Source organism: Emydura macquarii, unplaced genomic scaffold, assembly GCF_026122565.2.
Source record: "Emydura macquarii macquarii isolate MOO-44397 ecotype Brisbane River unplaced genomic scaffold, CSIRO-AGI_Emac_v2 contig_1146, whole genome shotgun sequence".
In the NCBI taxonomy this organism is placed as follows: Eukaryota; Metazoa; Chordata; order Testudines; family Chelidae; genus Emydura; species Emydura macquarii.
The window spans coordinates 4,824,421-4,847,166 of NW_027131283.1; the positions used below are offsets into that span (position 1 = coordinate 4,824,421).

The 22,746-nt window shown below is 38.8% G+C and overlaps 1 protein-coding gene across 3 annotated transcripts in view; it reads right to left on the reverse strand.

Moving 5' to 3' along the window:
• The window catches only part of ATG5 (autophagy related 5), a 121,764-nt gene that overhangs the window by 75,661 nt on the left and 23,357 nt on the right, over positions 1–22,746 (reverse strand). For all 3 annotated transcript variants that reach the window (XM_067546537.1, XM_067546538.1, XM_067546539.1), the window contains exon 5: positions 20,352–20,514. In XM_067546537.1, coding sequence (XP_067402638.1) covers positions 20,352–20,514 — 163 coding nt within the window. The remainder of the gene's footprint in view (positions 1–20,351; positions 20,515–22,746) is intronic.

Below are 22,746 nucleotides of genomic sequence, written 5' to 3' on the forward strand. Positions count from 1 at the left end.
ACCTAAGAGCAGAAACAACAACATGGGAACATTTATTTTTCTCTCTTGATTTGCAGTTAGAGAAGGTCTTTTAGGATAATCTGCTCTGGTACTCTTGTAAATATGGAAGCACTTGTAAACAGTAAAATCACAAAAGAAATATGTACTGTTTTGACGAAACAACCTGAAAATAAGAGTAAAAGTTTAATATGTTCAACATGCACAATTTGATCTTTGTATATTATACACACTAATTTATATGAAAATCCAACTGCTTTTAATGTTGGTAATATCAGAAACAATGAAATAGTTAGAGAGCACACATTCCCTCCCTGCCCAAGTGAGTGCTGTACAACAGAATAGCGTTAAAATATGTAAAATAAATGTCTTCATTAAAATAGGATAAGAAAAATGCTTTAAAAGAGCAAGGAGGATATTCAGATAAAATCAAACAAGCATAACAAATACCAAAAAAAGAAAGGGGAGGAGGAGATGACATGTGGGGAGCTAATGAACATGAGACTAAGCTATCATACTTAAAAATACCTTTAAAATCAAGAAAGATCTGTTATTAAGAAGTAGGAGGAGATATTAAGAAGTAGGGGAAAATATGGAGGTATCAGTTCCATGCTCTAAGAGGCCAAAATCATGATCATCTGCCAATCCAAGACAAAATATAGCTTTCTTAAGGCATATATGTGGTATCTGATCGCACATACCAATGCAACAATGCTCAATTGGATCTCAAATATAGTCAAGGGCTAAATTTTTTTTTTTTTTTTTTTAAATCCAACATGTTAGAGGGAATCAAGGTAAATAAAATGAGACAGACATAGTATGATCACTGTGGTTCAATACAGGCAATAAAGGTTCTTCTGTATTCTGAACAAGCTATCAATGATTGATACACATTATAGAATCAAAGTAATGCAGGGCTTGGAGGGACCTCAAGAAATCATCAAATACAGCTCCTGTGCTGATGCAGGATCAAGTAAACCTAGCCTACCCCTGAGAGATGTTTGTCCAACCTGTTTCTAAAAATTTCACAACCTATCGTCATAAGTCAGGTTTTCTAAACCTTTTATCATTTTTGTTGCTCTCATTTGGACTCTCTCCAACTTGTTCACATCCTTTCTAAAGTAGGGTGCTATGAACTGGACACAGTGCTCCAGCTGAGGCTTCACTAGTGCCGAATAGAGCAGCACTATTACCTCCTGTTTCTTTCATATGCCACTCCTTCTAATACATCCCAGAATGAATTAGCCTTTTTCACAGATGCATAACACTGCAGACTCGTATTTAATTTGTGATCCCCTATAGCCCCAGATCTTTTTCAGCAGCAGGGTGGATAAAAATTAATGTTTTTTTTTTAATTTAAATCAGATTTTTTTGATTTTTTTAATCAATAAAATATTAAAATTAAATTTCTCTCTCGTTTAAAAAATAAGTTACAATTAAATCCCATCACAAACATGCTAAACCTACACTTACAGACTCATAAAAATTAATTAATGGTTCTAGTCTGTCCAGCCTAACTACCAGCCCTTGCTTCTTGAAAGTTCTGGGCTTTCTGTTTCAGTTTCTCAGCAGACTAAAAAGTCAAGACGTGCAAAGAAAGACACAGGCTGGATAGGATTGTTGTTGTTTCGTGCTTATGTGGTGGTGGAGGAGCTGGGCCAAGCAAGGCAGAGGAGTTAGTTAAGACACAGTCTTAAAGACAGAGAGACAAAGGACAGAGGCAGAGTAGAAAGGAACAGTGGAGTGGACTGGAAAGAAAAAGGGAAGACATTCAGTATACAACACAGCTTCCTATATTCCCCCACACTTTTGCCACAGAAAAACTGTCATGGCTTCTGGGCGTAAGAGAGACCCTATCTGGGAATATTTTGAAGAAATTCCTTCCCTGGGTAAAAAAGGAAAACATGTCAAGTGTAAGCAGGACATTGCTGGCACATGATGGCATATATAACTTTAGTGGATATGCAGGTGAATGAACCCCTTATGGTGTGATTGATGTGGTTAGGACCAGTGATGATGTCATTAGAGACGATGTGTGGGCAGAGCTGACAACGGGGTTTGTTGCAAGGATAGGTTCCTGGGTAGGATTTTTTGTAGGGTGTATGGTTGGTGATGAGTATTTGCTTCAGGTTGGGGGGCTGTCTGTAAGCCAAGATGGGTCTGCCGCCCACTGCCTAAGTGAGAGATGGATCATCTGCTAGGATAGGTTGTAGATCTTTAATGATGTGTTGGAGAGATTTTAGCTGGGGGACTGTAGGTGATGGCCAGTGGGGTTCTGTTGTTTTCTTTGTTGGGTCTGTCCTGTAGTAGGTGACTTCTGGGTACCCGTCTGGCTCTGTCAATTTGTTTCTTTACTTCTCCAGGTGGGTATTGTAGTTTTAGGAATGTTTCATAGAGATCCTGTAGGTGTTTGTCTCTGTCTAAATAATTCACTTTGTAATGCATCATTCTTCAAGACTCTCTCTATGCCTTTTAGTATAAGTGTGATTTAACAAGTAAATTCACAAGCTGTTTGCTACGTTGGATGTTGCTAGAAAAAAAAGTTTAGCTTAGGTAATCCTTATGGCTTGTTTAATTAGTTAACTAGGTTTAGTTGGCTTTCTGAGATCTTTAAAAAGTTCTATTGAGCCGCAACAGCAGATTTTTGATCAATGCCTTTGCTTTAGTCCAGCTACAGCAGACGTGCTGTGCAATCACTGAATCTGAATACAAGGTAGGTGCCAGTTTAAGTTCACAGTCACACAAGCGATAGGAGTGTTGATAAACTATTGTGTAATAGACTTGAGTTAGGAGCAGCAATAAGCTGATTATTGAAGGATTCATTTGGCCTGCTGAGAAAATTCAAGTCCAGGGTATTGCTCTTGTGAGTCTTGGTATTTTGTTCAAGATTTTTTTAATTAGCATGATGCTTAACATCGGACTCACTGCCATGGGAAATGCTAAATTCCTTCCTGCATGCTTTCTTGAAGCACACTCATAGGATTTACAAACCAGGTGTAAGTGTTTTCCCATTTTGTCCTGTTTCTACACAGCCTTTTTTGTTTTTTAGTGGTTGGCTCTTCCTTGCCGTTGCCATTTCAGGGTTTTCAGCTGAAGATGGTTAGCTAGCAACTGAAAAGAACCGCACAGTCTCTGTATGCATACACGTTATTACGTGTCCACGGTAGTTTGTGCCACAACATACACTGTGGTTCAAAACTGCAATGTAAACTAGATATCCAGACTGTAAACTGTGTTACACTGGAAAACTACCCGAAAACCAAAATTCCTAGCAAATAACAGAGCATAGTCAGGTAAAGGTTTAACCAATACGACAGTCTAAATCGAGTAATTTTCTATTTCACTACCAAGTTTTAAATTTTACCTGAATATCGGAACAAATGGTGTCCCAATTGTACATCGATCGGGACACGGGACAAAGGATTAAATATCGGGACATCTGGTCACCCTAGTTTTTACTAACCTTTACTGTCAACAATATCAGTGGCTAAGCCTACTCAGAGTACTGCAGAAGGTTGGCTATTATTCAATCATACCTCAAAACCCACAAACTTACTTTTTTAAATTCTATTTTGTTAACATGAAAAATTAGAATTAGTTATTTTATAATAGTTAACGCATGACATGTGCATTCCAAAAACATTCTCAATAGAAGGAGGTTGTGTTTAAACATTTACTTCTTCATTTGTTGATGCTTGGGATAATAATGGATCATGTTTCACCTGAGTATTAATTGGCTAAAACCACCAATTGAAAAATGTAAATTCATCTCCCAAAAGAAGCAAATCCAGGATAAATTTAGCCAATCCAAGGGTAATAAAAATCTCCCCCATAGACTAAGGCATGATCTATACAAAAAGTTGCACCAGACTATTTAAAGGTGTAATTTTAAACTAATTTAAATTAACCTGATTTAATTCATTCTTAGAAAACTCTGAAAGCCTAGTCTACATTAGGGTTTGAGCCACCAATATAGCTACACATATACAAGCTCCTAGTGTAGACACTTTACACCGGTATAAATTATGACTTGCAAAGATTCAGTTCACCTTACTTTGTAAGTGGGGCAGGAAAATGAATCATATAGGTTTTAACTGCATTTAAACATTTGTTGACCAATATTGACTTTCAATGTTAAATAAGAAAGAAAACTGCAAAATGTGTCTATGTTGTATATGTAAAAGCAGAATAAATACTTAAAATTATATAACAATACATTTCTAGGATGACCAGCATTGGAAGAGTCTTGTAAAACATTCATTATTAATTTAAATTCTTCACATTGAGAAAAATCAAAGAAAAAATAGTTTATTTTATGGCAAAATGGAGAAAAGTACTGAAATATTATCAAAACTTGTAATGAGTGATTGGTCCACAAATATCTTGCATATAAATATCACTATGTTTGGAAGGATTTTATTTATGATTTAAATGAATGACATTGTGCATCTCTTTTCAAGACTGCTTTATTAATTCAGTTTATGGAGTCACCCAAAATATTCAACATTGTAATTATTCCTTCATAATGTAATGATGGTAGACAAAGATTCAGAAATAAAATCTGACAGTCACATTTAAAATTTCTCTAGATAGAATTAAGAGCAGAGTACACTATTTGTCTATAAGTGCAACAAATATTTTTAACTTTTCCTCTATGTATATGTTGAACAATTGAAATTTGTTGTGTTTTTGGGTGGAGGAAAAAGTGACAGCTGCCTATGTTTACAGATTTAAATTTAATCTTTCTAACCTAAGTATTCCAGAAGCTCAAAAAAACCCACCACCTAGTCACCCTTGCTGCAAAATTATATTAGACGTTTTTAAAATAGGAATAACTCATCTGGAAGAAATCCAAAGATGGAAGAATTGCATAGACTAAACTATCAACTTTGGTTTATTTTTAAAAAATCATCATTTTTTATCGACCCTGCTCCAAATTTTTTTATATTATTTAAATAACAAAATTCTCTTTTAAAAAATAAACATGTTCAAATTGAAGTCTGAGTTTCATACAAAATATGTTAAGGCCTAAACTTCTTATAATTTCTTTAAATGTTTACTTAAAAAAAATAGGCTGAATCCATAAGCCTTGATCAAAAGCTTCAAGTTAAAGGCTCGACTATGTAAAGAAAGAATCGGGGAAAATATCTAACTTTTGAGGTCAAGCTTTATTAATATGGCACAAATAGCTCAAGTACTGTATTAAGGGCTTGATCCTGGGAGAGGGTGAGGTGGTGGGGGGAGCAGCTGTGCTACTGGGTGCAAGACACTGGCAAAGTCATCACAGGCATTGGGACCCGGCTTTTGACTCCAAGAGACACCATCATATATCTCATTAGGATCATCCACTGAACCCACCTGCATGATCTCACTCTCATTTTATAGCTTATTTTATTTACTCTGATTTAAGAACTGAGCCAACTATGAATATTTATGATTCCACCCACCATGGAAAATTACTCTCCAGCTCACGGAAAAACACTGATCTGTCCAGTAACTATCAGCCATTGCTTCTGGATGGTTTTGAACACTTCACTTAAATAGTCTTGCTCTGTCTCCTTGCATTCCCTGTACGCAGACAGAGATACAAACAAACAGAAATTCATTAATTCCTTAATTGCCTTCCTCTCTGTCTCTAAACAAATACCTTTTGCACTGCAGTAGTGTATGTGGGTTACATGAGCAGAAATCTAAGATTTTTGTTCATTTTTTTCCATGGGGATGGGGGAGTTATGTAACAAGGGAAAAGGGCCACAGTGTGTAAACACAAAGGAACAACACTTGTTGCAAAGCAGGACACTGGGGGAAGAAGGGATAATATTCTTCAGAGTGCAGCCTCTAGGATTGATTTCAACACCTGGGAACTGGAGGAAAAAAACTCACACGGCTGCAGGTCGCAAAAGAGACTCTGTTTGGGAATATTTTCAAGAAATTCCTATAGTCCTGGGTAAAAAAGGAACACATGCCAAATGAAAAAACAGTACAATAAAGAGATGTAAGATCTGGTTGTCAGAATGAAAGAGCATTATAAAAAATGCTCTTCAGAAGAAAATGACTTTGAAGATGATGATGTGGATATGTCTGAACAACTTGGATCAACTGGTTATTAAATTTATTTTTCCATCATTCTTAAGGACTGTCTATCATGTCATTTACTAGCATAATAAAACAATTTAGATTACTGCCAAAGTAAGTAAATCCATTCAAAACACAAATTTATGAATTGTGTTCAAGATATAATTTAATATGGGAATATTTATCAATTACAGTTTTACTGTTACTGCTGGACTTCTGAAATGATTTTTTTATTGCTCAATATAACCAAACATCCTAGGTGAAAATTTCCTGTTTAAAAGTAAAAGTTTTATTAAACATTTATGAATTTTAACATTTTTTCCCCAAACTGTTTGTTACGTTGCTAAAGATAAGTGTTTAAATAGATTTAATAGATTAATTATTTTCCCTATAGAAATGGGTTTAGAATAAATTAGATCATGTAAACTGTGGTACAGGCAGCTGTAGTAGGAGGAATCTTCCAGTTACAATCTCATTTTTTAAAGCAGTACACGGAGTAATACGCAATGAGAGAGACTGACTTTTTTACCATTTTGTTTCAGGGTCCAGCTTAAACATTAAGGGGTCATGCAATGTCTGCAATGTCTACAACTTCAAAGTAATCTACTGGTACCACCAGTCATGTTGCAGCTAAACATACAGACACTAAATTACATCTATCAAAGAGTAAAACCATGGTGAGTTCGCAATCAGAATCAGCAAATTCCAGCAAGACTCCATAAATGAAAAAATTGTTGCATAAATGAATCAAGCAAATCCTTCCTTTTATCTTCTTCAGAAGATTTCATTGACATGGTTCAATCAATATGACAAAGCTACTCTCCACCCAACAGAGCAGACGTTGTTGGATAGAGCATATGAAAAGGAAATTGAACAGTGTGCAAAAAACATTGAAACCTGACCTATGAGAAAAGGTTAAAAAAAAGTGGGTATGTTAGTCTGAAGAAGACTGAAGGGGACCTGATAACCCTTTCTTTAAAGGCTGTTATACAGAGAACAGTGATCGACTGTTTTCAATGTCCACTGAAGGGAGGACAACAAGTAATCTTGATCTGCAGCAAGGGATATTTAGGTTGGATATGAGGAAGAACTATAAGGATAGTTGAGTACTGGAATAGGTTACCAAGGGAGACTGTGGAATACCCATCATTGGATGTTTTTAGAAACGGGTTAGACAAACAACTTTCAGGGTCAGTCTAGGTATACTTGGTCCTGTCTCAGCAAAGTGGGATGGACTGGATGACCTCCCGATGTCCATTGCAACCTTACGTTTGTATGATTCTATGTAATCTGTAATTTGCATAAAACATTTGTTCAATTCTTGAGTTTTAAAAGCTATTACACATCTTGTAATAGCAAAAATTAAATAAAAAACACCAAATCAACATTCTGTATCTCAGTATTGTGGAACAAACAGTGCAGATGTTATAGACATGTTAATGCAGATGCATACTTCCTTATCACTGATGTCAGTAATCTATCTTGCTCAACCCAGCAATCTGACAGTCCAAAAGCTAAACAGCACTTCAGTTTGAGTAGCTCAGGAGGAATGGTAAAGGGATACAAAGCCATTCACCTTATATAAATTCACTTTGACATCAGTGTAGTTGCTAGTGACTTAAAAAATTAGCACCTGATTGATACTGTGGTGCGAAAGACTCCCTCCAGCAGACATTTTCCCTCAACAAGTCCCAGCCCTTTAAAGAAATATCACCAAACCTTAATTCACAATTCACAAAGGAAGATTTTCTTTTGTTCAGTCTCATAAGTGGTTCACCTCATATAAAGTCTCCATGGGACTCCAGAGTAAATTAAGGTCCATTAGGGTTTAACGTAGCAATCTCCAAAACTAAAGGAGGTGGCTTTTTTTTTTTTTTTTTTTTTTTTTTTTTTAAAGAAACAAACTGCAAGTATCTTTTTCTTCCTGACCCAGTCACTTAAAGCATGTTTTGGCTTATGCGTATTCTGACCTTTCTCAGGGCTCACTTGAGAGAACTTCCTTCCACACCCAGCCTTCTGCATTCTTCAAGCAAATTCTGTTTAGAATTCATAGATACCAAGGCCAGAGGAAACCATTGTGATCACCTAGTCTGACCTCCTGTATAATCCAAATATAGGAGGCAATGAGATGATCAACCTCCTGCCGTTCCTTGGCCTATATCAGCTCCTGCTCTACCCATTACACTTGGCCTATGTGAAATTAGGCGATGGTCGAATCTAGTGTACAATTGTCCACAGCACACTTAACATTTAATTGTCTTTTCACAGCCTTAGTAGATGTGTCCAGGATCCAATGGGCAAGGAGACAACAATAATTTTTGGGAGTGGCTCCTCTAGAACAAGTTTGAGACACTGGTGCCTCACAGTTAGGGAGCTTATACTACTGCTGTCACAGCTCTAGCAGTTCTAGAAATAAAGGATTTCACTTTCCAGGTCACTTCATTCACAAACAACTAAATTACATTTATGTTCCTTGTACTGGACCTCCATGGACAACATAAATCACACCAGCAACATGCAACCGTAAGTATTTGGTAAAACCATTAAAAATCAACACCAGCTGAGTAACAGAGCATATAAAATGATCCTATTAACAAATTAGCACTGAAACTGCATATAACCAACAATCCTATGGAATTATGCCTAGAAGGTAATGTGTAAAATGGTATTTCCACCTCCTATCAAAAATACCCACCTTTCCCACTGATCAGAGCCCTATCACACATTGCCTCTCCCTGGGAAAAAGGGAAGCAGCCTTCTCCAAAGTCAGCACCAGTTCTACCACTGTTGCTCAGCTAGTTACAGACACTTTATAAATCACTTTAAATTGCTCAGCCAAACGGCCAAATTATGTACGTGACTATCTTTTTTATCCAGAATACCTCAAGCATAAAACAAACATTCTAGAAGCATCACACTTAAACTTATCCTTTATCAATCATATTTAATTGTATTATAGATATAATTAACATTTAATTTACAAACGGCAGTTCTTTCATGTCTCTTGAAGGACTCCTTTGTAAGACATGAGGGTGCCAAAAATCACTCAGTGTTCCTGCACCATAAAATGCAGAGAGCCAAACAACCAACAGTTATGATACTGCTGCTGTTTAATGGAGCATAGGAAGAGTTGGAAATAAAAATTTGCCCTGCCTATCTGTGGCTACAGGCTAAGTGTTACCCTTGTGAGACGAACAAAGTAAATCTGAATACTCACAAGACATTTGTTATTTAGTATTGAGACAACTTTTGCTTTTAGCTTTACATTGCAACAGGTAGAAGAAAGTATTTTTTTCTTTTTCACAAAGGGAGTCTTCCATTCAGTTTTTTGACAGAGATGTCCCAATGATATGTTGACCTTTTGCCAAATTGTTTTATTATTGAAGAAATCCAAATAAGTAAATAAAATTGTCTAGATGATACCTTTGAGCACTGCAATGTGAACTCACAATTCAGAGAAATTGACAAGTTTGCAGGTATTTCCAGGCTACTCCCAGTTAGTAGGTGATAATTATCTGCTATGGAGAACTAGAAGGTACTTTGTTCCATGGTAAAAGGTTCAGGCTAAATAACTTCAGGGAAATAGATGCAAACAGAGACACAGAAGGATATACATTTCATATTCCATCTTTTGGAGCTGACTGACAGAGCTTTCAGCAAACATTTGTAATGGGAATAAACTGTTACTTCTTTATCATCAATACATGGCATTGATTCTTTAAGGAATGATCTCTAAAGTAAATGTCAACTAATGCCATGTGTCCTTCAAGCCATTATTAAATTGGTTGATCTCTTATAGGCATGACAGAAGAGGCAGGTATTGAAAAGAGATTAGAAAGCTGAGAGAGAAGTGACCTTACAGAGCAACTAAAGAAGGCTTTCCATGCGTATAGTTATTCAAATGTGACTTTGCTTTTTAAACATGCAAATTCAAAACATACTGAAGTAAAGTTTTATTTAATAAAAGTCATGAAATTCACAAGCCTGTAACCAACTTGTTATTACGGATGCCATCTTATGGCTACATTACCTAATTACGCCTATTTACTGGAAAATTATATTTAAAGTAAATAAGGAGTTAGGACTTTACTGCAGACTGAAACTGTGCCTTGGGATCAATTTGGGCAGCCAAGCTGAAGAATCACAATTCTTCATATCCAAAGTGCAAACAAAACACCTAATATAAATAAGGAAAACTTTAAAGCACTGTTTAAAATTAGAGTGTGTAGTAACATGGCTTTTTTTTTAAAAAAAGTAGTTAGTTAATTAAATTCCCCCTCCAAGACATTTACCACATGGATCGGGCACAGTTCCAGTGGACAAAGAACTTTCATATAGCTTTATATGTCTCAGGAGGCCATTTAGAATATCCATCATAAGATTTGATCCATCATACCTACAAAGCACAGTAAAACTGCTGTTGGCCATTTGTATCTTGTCTACAAGCAATAGCAGCTTGAAAATGTGATACAAACATGATTATCTAAATTATTGTTTCAAGGTAAAGCGATATTGTTCTATTCCAGACAGGCGACAGAGAATGCCCTTCCTAATAGAGGACTGTTTATTGTGGCAAAGAGTTAATTCTTTAAATAGTTTTCCTTCTGAAAATTTTAAAAACTTGAATTTGTGCAATATCAACATTTTTGCTTTTCTTCTGTTGACAATGCAGAGGAGGAGAGAGAGTATATAAATGGGAAACAGTAACACAGAGAGGGAGGAAAGGAGGAAAGGGGAAAAGAAACCCAACAAGAAGGAAGTATTTTTGTGGGAATGGGCAAAGATAGAAGGATTAGGGAGGCAAGACTGTATGAGAGAAAAGTAGTTGTGAATTAAAGAACTTGCCTGAGGCCTTACAAAATGTAACGATGAGCCTTGTGGGAAACGGTAAAGAACACAGATTAGGAAGAGTGATAAAGAATTTTCAACAACAGATAAGGAGATGGGGAGAAGAGACAGAAAAACGAGAAATGAAACCAGAATAGGCAAAATGGAAGATAAAGAGTAGGAAAAATATTAACAACATTACATAGAGGATTTAGAGGTCAGTGAACTTTAGTGTTTATATTATTTTAGTTTTCTGAATAATGTTTCACAACTACTGCTATTGAGAAGATTCAAGTCAATCTGTAGCAGGCATGTAACTGTGTTAAGGGCTCAGTTATTTTTTAAAATTATTTGACACAGCAGCAGTTGCATTCTTCTTCTTATCAAATCCTGAAGGTATTTTTTTTCAGATGAAAGTAGGATACAACTGCTGTAAAATCTTCATTTAAATGTACAAGCTCATGTATTGAAGTTTCATTGTAAGTGTTCTGTTGTATTGTTTTAGAAACTGGCCATATATTTTTTCCCTTCTAAGTCATCAATGTATCTGGATGAAGCTCAGGAGATGATATGCAAGTTGGTTTTTTTAAAACTTCTGCTGCTCATTTTCTACTTCAGGTATCAGAAACAAAGTTTGGTCTTTGCTGATTTTCCTTGAGGATCCCATGAACAATTCAGAGCATGTTTCTTATGAATTCTTACTTCAAATGAAAAGTCGGTGTGCTGAATCTTTAACCAATACTTCCTTTAACCCTTACAACTTCTGTTAGTAACACTTTTTGGTAAAGTTTTGAACAATTCAGTTAAAAATATTTCTTCCCTTAAGTTATTCAGCTTTCACTTTCTTGATCCTGTGTCATCATTTCAATGCAGACAAGACCAGAATTTCTAATGTAAAAGGCAAGCAGAAAAACTATTAAACCAGCCCCTTCCCACACCAAAAAAAACTCCAACAACCTGTCAGGCCTCCTTTATCCATCACAATGGTGGAACAATAAAGTGACTCAGAGCAAGGACAGAGCAAGAAGAGATTTCCCTATAATTAGAAACAAATACAATTTTGTAGTCAAAACACTCTCATGGATCTCTTCTTCAGCTTTCCCTCTTTGCCCACACAAAGTTTCTCCCTTTTGACCTGTTCACCTTCTCCCCTGCATCCTGGACTAGTATGGGGGACACACATACCCCAACCAACTTAAAGAAATAGGCCTTTACTGATATTGGAAGGATAAACGAGACCACCACAGGTGCATACGCAGCGACCTGTCCTCATCACTGATTTGGTGGCTGATCAGGAAGCCAACCAAAGGGACTGAAGACTGATATTACACCAGGTCAACTAACCCCAACACAAGATTTGCCACAAATTCACTGTTCCTGCTCATCCCTTAAGAAACACTGGGGCTACAGAGAGGGTTGCTGGAAAGTTCCCCAGGAAACCAGATCAGACAACTGTCGTTCAGTAGAAAGACCTACCCAAACTAATTTATAATATTTGTAATACAGATTGTCCTTTCGGACATCAGAAAATTATGCAACCTTGCTAGTTACAAAAAAAAAAACAAAAAACAAAAAAAAACCCCAAGTTTAATGTTTTAAGCCATCCAGTAAAGTTTGATATAAAGTTGCTCATGCTAGCAGTATTTAAACAAAAACAATGGTAGTTACATTTTAAGATATGAAGAAAATTGCTTGAAGTTTCATAGAAAAACACAATCTGCAGATGTATCACTAGTTATGCAGTTATCACAAATGCTACTTTCTTTTCTTTTTTGTGGTCATCAACTTTGTTTCAGAGAGAGGTTTAAAATCATTGTATCTAAAACGAAAGCCTATAAAAACATACTGAAAGGTACAGCATGTCTTAAAAAGAGTTTTCTTAGTTTCACAAGCTTTTCTTATTTCTCTTTTATGGAGAGCTGAGACATTAAAATTAGCATTTGAAAGTATTCAAAAGATTGTTAAACTTCTCATTTAGATGTCAGGTTTCCCAGGTGCTGTTTCTCATGAAATACAGTGAAACCTGTACAAAAACCAACCTTATGTTAGGCAAACCCGTCTTAAGACCATGATTCCCAAACAGATGCAGTACAATTCTGGTTCACTATATCTGAAGACTATCTCTGATAAACACCAACATCAGTTTATCCCTTAAAGATGCATGCAATTACAATGAAAACTAACTTGTTACAGTTATGACTGAGCTAGATGTTTCTTAGGCCTGATGTACACTGGCAATGGAGGTCGACGTAACACCACTTATGTCAACCCCATAAAGCATGCGTCTCCACTAGCACGTAAGTTCCGTCGATTTAAAGCGTGGTAAAAGTCGACCTAATAAAACCACCTCTGCAATTGGCGTAGCACTGAATTTGAATTCCATGGGTTGAATTTGCATCAGTGTAGGCAGAGCGCAACGCAAATCAACACCATTGGCCTGCGGGAGGCATCCCATAATGCCTCATTGTGACCGCACTGGACATTCACTCTCTGCTGTAACATGGCCACGTAAACAGGAAATAGCTCCTCCCCTCAAGCCCTAGGAAATTTTGAATTTACATTTCCGGTTTAGACAGCGTGGAGAGAGCTTTGTAGCTGAACTGCTCATGGCGACTGCACAGCCCAAACACGCTCCAGCTTAGAGTCGACCAGAAGTTTTGGATCTCATCGATCTGTGGGACGAAGAGTCTGTTCTGGCTCAGCTCCGAGCCAGCAAAAGAAATTTAGATATATTCTTGTATATATCTTGCAGCATGTTGGACAAGGGGCACAACAGAGACGTGCAGCAGTGCCACCTTAAGATCAAAGAGCTGAGGCAGGATTATCAGAAAACTAGGGAAGCTAACAGCCGTTCTGGTTCCTTGCTCAAAACATGCCGCTTTTACAAGGAGCTGCATGCAATTCTCGGTGGTGATCCCACCACTGTGCCACCACGCAGCATCTATAGCTCCGAAGAATCCGAGTCCAGGATGAATGAGGAGGACTCTGTGCACAAGGAGGATGAGGAGAGCAGGGTGCAGGAGAGCAGGGAATCCATTCTCCCTGAGAGCCATAACCTGTTTGTTACTCCAAGAGCAGTCCAGCCACACACAAGACAGCGGGACTGATCAAGATACAGGGGAAGGCACATCCGGTGAGTGTGTGGAAAAACTTTTTTTTTTGCAGTTATGTCCCCAGTCCAGCTTCTTAAAAGGAATTTGTGTTTTTGAGGGGAGGGTCTTACTGTGTGGTGGCAAACTTTAGTGGAGGGTTACTCCCAGAACAGACTATTTATGTGCAGAGGTATGCTCCAAGAATCCTTTGTGGATATCTCAAGGAAACTTTCATGTAGGTAATCTGTTAACCTATGCAGATTTCTGGGGAGGGCAGTTTTATTTCTTCTGCCAAGATAGGATATTTTTCCCTGCCACTCTGATATTAAATGAGCAGGAATCATGACGGAACACAGCATAGCAGCATAATGGCCAGGCCTGTACCCTGATGCTTGTAGCAAATCTTCCCTTTCCGCTTGCGTTACCCTTATGAGACTGATATCACACATTGTCATCTAGGGAAGATGGAGCAAGGTTAAAGTACCCGACCAATACAGTCACTCCATTTTATTCCTCTGCCATGGATGGGGTCCCTGGGCGCCTCCCCAAGACTATTCCTAGTCCTAGTACTGTTGCAATGTGTATTATGGGTCAGAACACTGATTGCCCTATGTTTTCTGTGGCTGCAATTCACCCGCAGTGTCCTCTAATCCATAGTTTCTCAACCTGTGATACACGTACCCCTGGGGGTACGTGAGACACAGGCAGGGGGTACCCGGGGAAAAACAGGGGAGGTGGGCGGCAGTTGCTGACTTCTGGGGAAGCCAGGCGGCAACAACCCGCCTGTCCACATTCGTGGGGCTCAGCCGGTGCGGAAGCCTCCTCTGCCCCAGCTCGGAGTGGGTGGTAGTCGCCTACCTCCTAGGCTGGCTGGCAGCCAGGCAGCAGTCGCCTGCAACTTGCCCAGGTGACAGTCCCCCTACCTGGCTCAAAGCCCAGTGCCCAGAAAACTTGTCAATTTCACGGCTCTAGCTGAGCCGTGAAATTGACAACTATGACAGCCCTAGATTTCACCAGTTACCCTCTTTTCCTGTCTCTCTCTCTCTCACCCCTTCCTCCTCTCAAATCTATGGCAAAGAATTTGGCGCAGCACTTTATATTCCCCAGCATTGGCATGCTGCTCAAAGCTTCCTAGCTTTGGCCAACATCACCTCTAGCCCAGGTACATACTTGAGTTGTGCACCCCTGGTGTAAAGGTGGTAACCCTACCCACACTAGATCTGACATCTGTCATATCATGGCCTTATATACTCAGCCCTTCTTCCAACATATGGCTCACATTAATCTGTAAATATAAAATCCCATGGAAAATTGAGTGTTGAGGTACTTATTAAAATTTTCAGAAGTTAGGGGTACTTGCTACTTAAAAGGTTGAGAAACACTGCTGTAATCTGTTCTGCCTACCTCCTCCCAAATCCGTCTTTGGCATGTTACAGGGGAGCCTGGTGATCCCTCTCTTTGCTCAAGTGTGGATTGTAGATTTTAGTGCTAATGAAGCCTCTCTAATAACAGATGAAAGGGCCCCATTGCTTACCATGTCTATCACGCCAGTCCGACCCTTCCGAAATGTACAGAATGAAATGCGGGTCTCGCTTAACCTTCTAAACCTGAAGGGGAGTACTTTTTATATTGTAACATTTCCTTTACTACTGTGGGACAGCCAACAATGGCAACTTTGTGCTTTGCTTATCTTACAGTAGACACCTCGGCCTTCAGTCCCCCTTGCCAAACTCCAGCTGAAAGACTTTCCCAGATTAGGAAGCGAGGGAAAAAGAACCACGGGATGACATGTTCAGTGAACTAATGAACGTCTCCACGGCTGCTAATACAGAGTTCAGAGCCTGGAGGATGTCCTTGTCTGAAAAACTAGACATGGAACAAAGAAGATCTGCACAGGAGCAGGAGCGTGATATGCAAGAGGAGATGTTGCGTATTATGAGAGATCAGTCCGACATGCTAAGGCATCTGGTACAGTTCCAGGAAGAACAGCGGCAGGACAGACTCCCTCTGCATCCCCTCCAAAAGGCTCCGCTGCCTGCCACTTTGTTCTCAGTCCCCACCCCACAAGCAGTCTAGGAGGAGACTGAGCAGGGTGCAGTACGTGCTGCACTCCACACCAGTGGAGGCGAGCAGAAGGATGTGATGGCCCCTTTAAGAACTGCATGCAACCACAGTTGCTTGCACAATGACACTTTGCAACGTTAAGTTAACCTCCTTTCCCCCCATTAAAACAGGTCACAAATAAAACTTTAAAGCATTGAAAAATATCTGTCTTTATTCATTCATAGCTTGGGTGGGGACAGAAGGGGAGGGGGCCACTGAAGCGAGGGTGGGGGATGGGAAATAAAGGCTCAGCACAGACGTACATTACTGTAGTTCATTGCAAAACCGGTTTTTCAATGCTTCCCGAAGCCGAAGCGCTCCCTGGTTGGCTCTGAGCATAGCGCTGGAATCTGGCTGCTCAAAATTTGCAGCCAACCTATCAGCCTCCATGGCCCAACCCTGGGGGAACTTTTCCCTCTTCGTTTCACACAAATTATGGAGCACACAGCACGCAGTTATAACTGATGGGATGTTCTTTTCATTGATGTCTGCTTAGTAGGCTTGACATCTCCATCTGGTTTTTAAATGGCCAAATACACATTACACCACCATTCTGCACTTGCTGAGCCTGTTATTGGAACGCTCCTTCTCGCTGTCCAGGTGCTCGGTGTACGGCTTCATTAGCCAAGGGAACAAGGGGTAGGCAGGATCCCCCAGGATCACTATTGGCTTTTCCCCATCCCCAATGTTTACTTTTTGGTCAAGGAAGAAACTGCCTAACTGCATCTTATTGAACAGACCCAAGTTCCTAAAGATGCACGTGTCATGCACCTTTCCAGACCACCCCACAATGTCGTTGGTGACACGTCCCCTGTGATCCACAAGGGCCTGCAACACCACTGAGAAGTATCCCTCCGGTTTATGTATTCTGTGGCAAGGTGGTCAGGTGCTAGGATAGGGATATGCGTGCCATCTATGGTCTCCCCCCGCCCCCCGTTTGGGAACTCCACTGTGTAAAACCCGTCCTGCACTATGTCCTGCATGTTTCCCAAAGTCACTACCCTTCTTAGCAGAGGCCTGTTGATGGCCCTGAACACTTGCATCACAGCAGCTCCACCAGTAGATTTACTGACTCCGAACTGATTCCCAACTGACCAATAGCATTCTGAGGTTGCCAGCTTTCACGGAGCGATAGCCACTCGCTTCTCCACTGTCAGAGCTGGTCTCAAGTGAGTATTCACACACTTCAGGGCTTGGGACAGCTCTGCGCAAAGTTCAAAGAAAATGGCCTTTTGCATATGAAAGTTCTGCAGCCACTGCTCATCATCCCACACCTTCATAATGATGCAATCCCACCAATCTGTGCTTGTTTTCCGGGACCAGAACCGGCGATCCACGGACTGAAGATGACATGTGACAGCCTGCAGGAAACAGGAATTGTTCTGCTCTATGGCTTGTAGCAGGTCGGCCTCAGTAATATCACTATTTTCCATGCTGCAGCTCCTCTCTCGCCTTTGAAAATACTGCAGGATAAGCCGTGAGGTATTTGTGATGCTCACAATGATAGTGCAGAGCTGAGTGGACTCCATGTCTCTCCAGCAACAGCGTGCACGTGGCATAGAAAAATGGTGCGAAAAAGCATTTGCAGTTTGGGAGAAGGGCGGGGGGGGGAGCATGTTGCATCATGGGAGGACGACAAGCTTCCCAAAAGCCTCTGCAGCTAGTTGCACTGTGGAATAGCTATCCCACAGTGCACTGCTTTGAATATTGACCCAAGCGTAGCGAGTAGGGATGCAAGAGCCCGGCACAAAGAGCATGGTGTGATCACGCTCCTGCGACTTCTAAATTCGGCGGGTGAAAGTTGATTTAAAGTAAAGTAAATTTAGAGTAAATCAACTTCAGTCTGCAGTGTAGACATACCCCTAATACATGTTCTAACAAGTAGTTAGCAAGCTTTATTTTCACTATAACATTTTGCAACTGATTTATAAATTAAGCTTTATTATGATAGTAGAATCTATAACTTGAATTGTCATAAATAGTCCCAGCACTAAATGGGTCTATTGCTAGAGAACAAATTAATTTCAGAGTACAAAAATAAACCCTATTTCACTTGTATGATATGATTATTTGATATCTCTAGAAAAATTTAACAGTAAAATGTGTCAAGAGAAGTTATAATAGGCTCATTCGCTCCTCAATGTATTCTTTTTAGTAATAAAAAAGTTACAGAAGTGTAGAGCTGGAAGGGACCTGAAGAAGTCATTTAGTATATTCTCTTGGACTGAGGCAGGATTAAGTCTGCCTAGACTGTCCCTGACAGGTGTCTGTCTAACCTGTTCTTAAAACCCTCCAACGATGGGGATTCTACAACCCTCCTTGGTAACATATTTCAGCATTTAACTATCCTTATAGTTACAACATTTTCCTAATATCTTACCTGAATCTCCTTTGCTGCAAATTAAGCATATTATTTCTTGTCCTAACTTCAGTGCATATGGAGAACAAGTGATCACCAAATTATACCTTGAGGTATCTTTACAGGATTCTACAGCACCTGACTAAAATCATTCTATGTCAAATAAGGGACCTTCATTCATATTATTTCCTTGCTCTATTATGCCTGATATACCTGAATACACACTTGCTAATTGTATAAATCATTCACTGTACTTTTTATAAAGCTAGTCATGAAATAAGAGCAAATAACTACCAACGCAAGCCATTATTATGAGCATTTGAGTGCTAGGATAAACATAAATGACAAGCTTCCATTTCCAAAAAATGTAAAGTCCACAAAACGTTAGCGGTCTCAAAACAAGAAACAGTTATGCAGGGACAGCGTTCTACTCCTACTCCATTTCTCTTGAATATAGTTGTTTATGATACAGATGATATTTTGTTTGATGCATATGGTTCGAGGAAACCATTTTCCTCAACATCCAACTGCTGAAAAAATGCATTTTTACTGATTTACAAGACAATCTGCCCTTTAAAATACTTTACTTTTAGGAGTAAGATGGTTTTCAGCTAGCTAAAATTCTATATTTACTGTTAATATGAAAAATGTCAGTCACTCAATTAGCTGCATTTACACCAAAATGGATATTCTCAACTAGTCAGAATAAGTATTTTTTTTTACTGATACAAACTTGAAAGCTTTTCCCCACTCTTAAGGTTCCAAATCTATGGACTTTTATTAACTACATCCCTCAGAACTCTATCAACCATATGCCAAACTACCATGACTCATTCATCTTCCCACTGTCTTTTCTACAACACAAAACCTAGCTTGGTCCCCAGGGAAGACATCATCAGTACTAACAGTGTTTAGGCTAACAAACTCAGAGGTTAATTATCTGGCAAGCTAGAAGCACCTTCAAATTGAGTTATTCTGACAATCATTTTAGGTTCTGATATGAACCAGGAAAACAACCACCACCACAAATTCACGCTGACATTTTATACTTTAAATCTTAACTAATTCAGTGAATTCCTGACTTAATTGGTTCTCAAGCTTAACATGAAGTTTTACTTGGTTTACATTCAGGAATTATCCTTGTTTTTCTCAAGTTAATATGCATTTTGGCATGCTTTACATACATAATGTATAATGTTTTATACATTAAACTAGTTAAATGTACATATTTGAATGGTTTATAACTTCTGTAAGATTAACCAGTAACTTCTTCTAGAAATTAGACAGATAAAAATATATGAAAATATATTTTAAAGCATACACCACACAAGTACTGTAATTTTTTCTATTAATCTAGCCAGCAATTAGTAAAATATCTACATCCTGTAAGAAACTCAGTTATTACAGTGCGTAGGAGGCAGAACAACATTTCCCGAATTTAAATTTGGGGTGGGGAACAGGCAAGATTATTTATATGCCAGAAACTGGAATGAAAGTTGACCCTTGCTGCCCCACCAATGATCTCAAACCATAAACAAGAGGAACCACTTTTTTTTTTTTAGGATTAGAGATAATTCATACTCAACACTAACTAAGACCTGGGCGTCTCCCAACTACAGACTGGCAGTTGCAACAAACTACATTAAATATGTTGTGGTTCTTTGATGTGAACAGAGTCACAACCTAGTTTATTTTTCGGAAGATTTCAAGCTAGACTTGCTTCCTAGTACCAGAGGTGAAAAACATTTGATTCCCCACTAAAATTTCTTAGCCCTCTGATTAATGTGGAAAATGGCATTTTACATGACTCTGCTACAATAATTCAGATTTTGAAGAAAAGAAACTTTTCTAACATCCTAATACATTGAAATTTCTTTAATTTGACATGTTGTATTTACCATTCTGTAACCCCATCCAGAGCTGTTTATGATCCTTTTTCTGCATCTCATTGATGACTTGACTTTTGTGCTTTAAAGCATCTGCTTCCTTTACACAAGCCATGAAATGAGCTTCAATCACATCTTTAGAAGGACAATGCAGAAGGTCCTTTTCTGGGAAGTTCTATAAGAAAATTTTCAGAAGGCAGAGATCAAAAGAAATAAGTACATTGTGCATCTCTTAGTAATACACAAAAATATTTATTTTTCAGCAAGCACAGAGACAAAGCACATAGATCATTAATCCTCATCCAGTTTATAGACTTTAGGATTAGTTACAATACTTAATTGTGAATTAAGAAATTTAAGTTTTGAAAAAGTTTTTTGTAACAGAACTATCATTCAGATTTCATGCCTTCAATTGTGGAAGGAAAAACACACCCATAATCATACTGGAAGATTTCCAAAGCTTACGGAGTATTTGACACCTTTCAAGTTTCATGTTGGTAATTATTCTGCAACAGTAGACTGTAAATTATCTTCTCCCAAGAGCATCTTTCCTGATGGGTCAGTTTACCAGTTTTTTTTCAGTCCTTCATTTCTATTTCCTGAATTTGGATGTGTTATACCAATTTTTCAACATCAGTATCAGATACTACATATACTATGGTAATATAGATATGGCAACACCTCCTGCAAGTACTTTCCCCTGAAGACAGTGAACGTAAATCCTTACCACCCTTATTTTTACTTGGTAGGGCAAGGACTTATTAGTTAATTGGTTCTTTAATGGTTTTATGTGCCTGAAGTTGGTGCACTGTACCCTCTCAAGCACTACAGATGTACGGTTTATCACTTTTAAAAGACAGCAATTTCCAGTACAATTAGATCTTTCCTACTTTTTTTTAATTACAGTAAAATGTTAATTTGCAAATAATAAATGTGTGCACTTATTTAGCAAATCCAAAGATTAACAACAAATTTGGATCAATACACTTAATGTATCAGACATATAAATTTCTGGATGGTGATAAATTTGAAAACAATTAAACTTTTCTTCCTTTCCCAAGGAGTATAGTGATGCTGTTGACAAACATTTAGTCCACTGACAAAAAAAAAAAAAGTTTAAGTTCAAAGGATTTTTGCTATCAAGCGTGGTGGGGGTGATGACCAGGCCAATAAACTATTTGTATTTCTAACAGAATCACAGTTTGGTTGATCTCCTCCTATGTTGGAATCAGCCTAGCAGAAAGCACATTGGATACACAAGTAGATCCAGTAAGACAGAACAAATCAGGATCTTCTCCCCCTTATAATGATCCTCAAAAAAACCCAAAAACTTGATACTTCTGGAACTCCTGAGCACAAGAAAAGTAAACTTTGATGGTCTTTCCTATTGTTAATGAAAAGCCACAGCATTTCATTTTGTGCTGAAGGATAAGGACAGAAATTTTGGAGATAATGTCCTGATTAAGGTGAAAGAATTAAACTACATTAGGAAGGATGGATGGGCAGGTGCTAAAGGACTATCTTTTTGTTATGAAAAATCATGAATGGAAGATCACAAAAGAGTGTGTCACAAGCATTCCAATTTTAGGGTCAAAGAGATGACCACTAGGGGGGCTATCTTCCATGTCAAAATAAGAGGAATTTATAGAGGATTCATATGTCAGAGCAAAAGGGGGGAGGTGAGGAGGTAGGGTCACCATATTTCAAGTTCCCACATAGAGGACATTGCCGTGGGAACTAGGATACAGTTTCTATGGTAATACCATACCATGCCACTCTTATTTCTGAGCTGTTGCAGAGCACTGGCACTGCCTTCAGAGCGAGGCACCCAGCCAGCGGTCGCTGCTGTTCTCAGGCCACCCAGCTCTGAAGGCAAGGAAAACAGACAAGCAAGGAAAAACCATGGATATTTGTTTGTATTTTAAAAATCCACCCAGATGAAGATTGGAGGACCAAAAAAGAGGTTATGTCCAAGAAAACCCAGACGTATGGTAACTCCACGGGGAAGGAGAGAGATAGCAGAGCAGAACAGGTTCTTAAAAGGGCCACCATGTCCCAGCCGGAGCTGCACAGAGGAGACATGAGCAACATAATTCCTGATCTGCACAAGAAGATTGCTGCGCAGCTGTTTAGTTTGTAGGGAATGTTGGTCAGGTCCTCACATCCCCAGTAACCTCACAGTGCCTCCCACAAAGGGGTGTGGCCTCACAAAGACATAACTGGTAATCCAGAGACTCATAGGAACAATGGACTGGAAAGAGGTTGTCTTATCCATCCCACCACATGGAGGGAATGAGGGAAGAGAAGGTTTCTGCTAGACTTCCCTTGTTTCTGGAACAGTATGGGCTTGATGTCTGACTTCTGAAAGGAATGTTGTTGGTATATAGCCTACGGGGTCTATAGCTGA